The sequence below is a fragment of the Nicotiana tomentosiformis genome, chromosome 11, assembly GCF_000390325.3.
Source record: "Nicotiana tomentosiformis chromosome 11, ASM39032v3, whole genome shotgun sequence".
NCBI lineage: Eukaryota > Viridiplantae > Streptophyta > Magnoliopsida > Solanales > Solanaceae > Nicotiana > Nicotiana tomentosiformis.
In genome coordinates, this window is record NC_090822.1 from 41478181 (window position 1) to 41483840 (window position 5660).

A 5660-nucleotide genomic window follows, 5' to 3' on the forward strand; every position below is an offset into this window, starting at 1 on the left:
AAAACAGATTATTCTGTTTAGCGCATTCAACTTTAGATCAGAATTAATTTGTCATGTCATTAACATGCATGATAGACGTTAATTCAACTTATCTTCAAGCGATTGTTGACACGAGGATAGATTAGGTTTTCAACTATATTATGTTATAAATACTATCTTTTAGTTTCATAAATCGCGCTAACATTTTCTTTCCTCGAACTATGAGCATAATTAGCGATAATTGATCAGCTTAACTCCAAAATATTCGTGTCTTTTGTTTGTAATCATTTCTTTCGTCGTTCGTATCTGAAGTACTATTTCTAAACTAGAAAGAACGCAATTGCTAGACACATTTATGCCCAAAATCTCATGATTTTGAACTGGATTAAAGTGACGTAGCAAAACTCTGATACTAAGTTAAAAGTCTTAGCATTTGACTTAATGGGATTGTGATGAAGCAATACTTCAGAGATCATTATATTGTACTTAACTTTAATTTTCTTTTCTTTCTATTTAGACAATATTGTCTCCAATCTACAAGTAGTAATCCTCAGTCTCGATCATTCTATATATTAGCTCGACTAATTCATGTAGAAAATTCGCGCTATAAAATAATTGGCAAAGTGTCCGTTGTTTTACTTTCTCTTTCAACGTTAGTCAATGTGAAAAAAACTCTTTAATCTCACCTTAACAAATTAAATAAATATGAACAGAAATTATTATCTTTCAACCATTTAGTATATCCCCACAAGAGAGACGCCTCGGTTCTCGTGCATAGTTATCTCTCTCTCTACCCATCTATCTAACACAGATAATATCTCTATATTAATGTCTTACTCTTTCACATAGATTTAAGCGTGTAATTTCCAGTCAGTTAAATCTTCAATCAGTTCTTGGGAAAACAAAATAACTAGAGCGGGCAGTGTTTAGTAAGCATAGCGCTGTTTTCCAAAGAAAAAAGAAAGTCTTTCACGTTCACCGACGATAATGGATATGGATTCTTCTTCTGAGAACTGGCTTGGCTTCTCACTTTCCAATATCAACAGCAACAACAGTAACGCCAACAACAATAGCAGCATTAACTTGCCTTCTAATAATGCTTCAGAACTTTGCCTCTTCCAAGCTTTCAACTCCAACCCTAATAGTATTATTCCCTACTTCACTCTTCTTTATTTTCGACATCTCTTTCACAAAGATCCTACATGTACCAATAGGTTACATGTAAGATCTCTGTGTATATATAAATCTCTACACGCATAGAGATCTTATAATAAACATTTGAGCTATATAGACATGATATATGAATAGTATAAGATTTAACCTATAGTATACACTTAACTATAAAGTGATTCAAGTTTAAATTTGATGGGTCTGACTCATCAACCTTTAGGGTTCTTATTACAGTACTTACTATTAATTGCACTCATGAAACTATAGCTTTTTACTCTATATGCCTATATACCCTATATGTAAAAAAGATTGACAAGTGTTTTAACCTATTTTAGCGATTTAATTACTTTAATTTTCTGGTATATGTAGTTGTCTTTTAAATGATCTGATATCGTTCAGTTTTTTAATTTGTTGTAAAGACTGATCAACAAGTATGGATGTGATTTTGTACGTATAGGTGGAGTGGAAGAAAATGGAAAATGTACTGACGAGCTGAAGACCATAGCCGCTAGTTTTCTACGTAGCTTTTCTGCTGATCAGAATAATTCGCAGAATAAGCAGTTGGCTGTGGTGGCGCTGCCGCCGGCTAAGAAGTCGGTCGAGACCTTTGGACAACGCACCTCTATTTACAGAGGTGTTACTAGGTGAATATATATATATATATATATAATTAAAGACTTACATTAAGGGTTTTTATTCTTTTTGGAACTGATTAATGGATTTAGATATACTCTTTATTTTATATGATTTGTGCTTTCTTTTCGGGATGTGCGTAGACATAGATGGACAGGAAGATATGAAGCTCATTTGTGGGATAATAGTTGCAGAAGAGAAGGACAAAGTAGAAAAGGAAGGCAAGGTATGCATTTTAGGTTTCCGGCAACATCCTTTCTGTTGCAAAGCTTATCATTTGAGTGAAGAGTTCTACTAATAAGTTTAATTTCTTCTAAATTTTTTTATTTTTGTAAGGTCATCCAAATATCGTAAAATTTGAAGATTTTATTTGTTTCAACATGAAAGTATATGATAAATACTAGTAACATATAATTTTTCTCTTTACCGATGGAAAATTATCTCTAGATTTGAAGTGAATCTTCAAAAACAAAGATTGTAGTATATGATATGATATGCACAATGAGGAATATGGACTAATTTTGTTTCTCTCTCTCTCTCAATATGGTACCACCAAATGATTGTGGCTCTGGACGATTAAAATCATCATTGCGGAATTTCAGTTTACTTAGGTGAGTACTGAAATCTCCATTATCCAAATTCATTCATTTAGTATTACTGTGTTACAGAAGATTCTTTTTTTGCAATGAATGTGTACGTGTTAAGGCTTAGATTCTCATTGGATTCTTATTTTCTAAAACTTTACATAAGATTTTTTATATCCTTATATTCTTTTACATCTTTCTATGATTAGGTGGTTATGATAAAGAAGAGAAAGCAGCTAGAGCTTATGATCTTGCTGCTCTCAAGTATTGGGGTCCGACCACCACCACTAACTCTCCGGTATTGAAATTTGGAACCAAATTTCAGAAGGGAAAAGAAAGAATTTTCTAATTACTTTCTCTTATTTCCTCTACATTGAGATTTAAGTCGTGATCTATTTCAAGGTATTGAACTATGAGAAGGAGCTGGAAGAAATGAAGAGCATGACAAGGCAGGAATTTGTTGCTTCTCTTAGAAGGTTAGTACTCCAAATTGTTATTGTTATTTCCAGAGAAATCTACGTACTTTTATCTCAGTGAGGAATCTGTTGCATAAGTCAAGGTTTTGTTGTATTTTCTTTTAAATCCTTTTCTTGTCTCATTGAACACAAGAATTGCGTAATCCTATATACCAATCCTATATACTATATTACTTATTTTTTGTTAATGCAGGAAAAGTAGTGGGTTTTCACGGGGAGCCTCCATCTACAGAGGCGTCACAAGGTTCGGAATATTATTTATTTTTTGTTTGTTGTTTTTGTCTGGTTTATGTGTTAAATTAAGGAGCTAATTCAACAAAGGTTTATTTTATTTTAGGCACCACCAACATGGTAGATGGCAAGCAAGAATCGGAAGAGTGGCAGGAAACAAAGATCTCTATCTTGGAACCTTTAGTGAGTTTTATTTTCTTTTTCTTGCCCTCTACAAATTTATACTGAATTTCTAGTCCTCTATTTAGCTCGTCTAGTCAGTAGATCATTCATTGTTTATATTATCTTATCCATTAGTTGTGTTTATTCCACCAAATCCAAAAAACAAAAACAACAAATGTGCACGTCATTAAACAACACTGCCTTACTGCTACTTGATACCTTAGCGGTGGATGCCCCAAATTATCTGGCTCTGCCTTAAGGTAAGGTTTGGCAATAAATGACATACGTGGCTATTTTTATGTGGTCTCTTGGGCGGCAGCACAATATGAAAGTTTTATTTTTGTTTTTGGCTGGATCTCCTCTGAATTGCGCACGGATTTTGTTGCTGGTATTTGCTAGTGTCTCTACTCTCTGTTTACTCGACCGTCGAGAAAGTGGGGTTGGAACATGTTTTTATAGGACTACCGTAGCTTATGATAGGTACAATAAAATTAAGAGGTTAACTCAAAAGAATTAAATTATCTCTGAAAAACGACTACAAATATTTTTTGTTAAAAAATTAGAATTGCGAACTTGGGAAGGAAGTTAAATTTCTTTACCGTCAATATTAATTCAATCCCGAAACTAATGATTACCTGATAACCCATTTTTAGAGTTGTTTCTATTTTGACACTTTTGGCTCTTATGCCTAGCACGCTTAAAAAAAGGGTATTTTCAGAATCTTCTTCTCTGGTCGAATACCAGCTAACAAGTAGATCAAGTAATTTGTTTCATCAAGAAAAAAAGTACATACATTTAAGTTATACACAAACTGTGTTAATAATCTTTACCTATTAATAATGAATTTTAACCAATATTTTGCTATTACGGTGTCAGATTTTGGATCGCGTATAGCTCTGTTGCAGGTCGACTGTAAACACCGTCTCTTATTGAATATTTCTTGGCGGTATTTTAGCTCAGGCTTTGACTGGCTAAGAGACTTCCAACTTAGCTTGTCCTTGAATTTGTTCAATATGTTTCATTCATTAGAATTTTATTTTTTCGATGGGGAAGGTTGTCAGTGATGATGATGTTTTGCAACAAATTTAATTATGTCTGTCTTTAGACTAATGGTGATGATTTTAATGCAAATAACAGGCACCCAAGAGGAAGCAGCAGAGGCCTATGACATTGCTGCAATCAAATTCAGAGGACTAAACGCAGTGACGAATTTTGACATTAGCCGTTACGACGTTAAAAGTATCGCCAGTAGCAATCTCCCTGTTGGAGGGATGAACAATAAATCAAAAACCTCATCAGAATCTGCTGCTTCTGAAAGTAGTAAAAATGTCCAAGGAAACCGATCAGACGATCGAGATATTTCCTCTGCTACCTCTGCTCCATTAATTTCGTCTCAAGCTCCAAATATGGTCAACCTTGGTTTCGGATTGCCCATCAAGCAAGACGCTTCCGATTTCTGGTCAATCCTCGGATACACTAATGATCAAAACAACGGTAGCAAAAACCCTAGTGCAAATGCAACGTTCTTTCATGGTCCGCCTATTCAAGCACAAGGTACAACACTCTTCAGAATGGATCTCCCTGCTACTACAACCTCTCTGAATGAAGTCAACAGTAATCAAGTCATATTCAATGAAGAAGGGTACTATCACCAGCAGCAGCAAAGTGGTAGTTGTAGCACAATAACTTCAGTTCCTAGTGACACTACTACTACTCTTGATGGCTCCAATTTTGGTAATTGGATGCCACCTTCTCTTCATTCATTCCAGACTACTGCAAAGAATCCATTTCAGACCCCAATTTTTGGCATGGAATAATGGAAAATATAAGTGGAGGGAAAATGAATGGACAAGAGAAGAGTTGAAGTGGTGTACTTTTCCCTCTGTGTTTTGAATGGTTTTTTGTCACTTACCAAAGAAGTGGGTTGGTCAAAAAAGGTGGTATTGGTGAAATTTGCTTTTTTGCATGGGTAAGAAAAGTGGGACGTACAATCATTTCACAGCAACTAAAGCAGAGATGGCAGGGTGCTAACTGAATCTTTTTGATTAGTTGTTTAGTTCTTTAGTTCTTTACCTTTTTATTTTTAGTTTTTTCTTTTTGCTTGTTTCACTGACATGAGTTATCTATAACTAGAAAATCCCTTTTGTACATTCCCGTCAGCAACAATTTCATTTCAACCAAATTTCTTCCCCCTCATTCTCCCCTTTGGCGCGCCCGCTTAGTTTCCTTCTGATGGGGGTATGAAATATGAAAATTGACCACATGTATTCTGTCTCATTTTCTTCCGAATGATGGCTAGGTTCAAGTTTTCTCTCTCATTTTTTAGAGCACGTTTGGTTTGATGTATCAGCAAGATAATCACGGTAATAAAACCGTATTACTTTTATTTAACGTTCTTGGTTACCAATTATACTTCTCTTTATGT

General features: G+C 34.6%; 1 protein-coding gene across 2 annotated transcripts; it reads left to right on the top strand.

Annotated features, from left to right (window-relative positions):
* Window positions 1-731: 731 nt before the first annotated feature.
* LOC104087290 (AP2-like ethylene-responsive transcription factor AIL5) lies at window positions 732-5383 on the top strand. Of its 2 annotated transcripts, XM_009591705.4 has the most exons (9): window positions 732-1123; window positions 1607-1793; window positions 1926-2008; window positions 2385-2393; window positions 2576-2664; window positions 2769-2842; window positions 3036-3086; window positions 3180-3256; window positions 4373-5383. In XM_009591705.4, exons 1-9 carry the CDS (start codon window positions 967-969, stop codon window positions 5050-5052), a joined length of 1407 nt encoding a protein of 468 aa, XP_009590000.1. In that variant the 5' UTR covers window positions 732-966; the 3' UTR covers window positions 5053-5383. The 2 variants fall into 2 exon arrangements, with proteins under 2 accessions (XP_009590000.1, XP_009590001.1); XM_009591706.4 differs by lacking the exon at window positions 2385-2393 and having other exon boundaries at window positions 733-1123.
* Window positions 5384-5660: the final 277 nt, after the last annotated feature.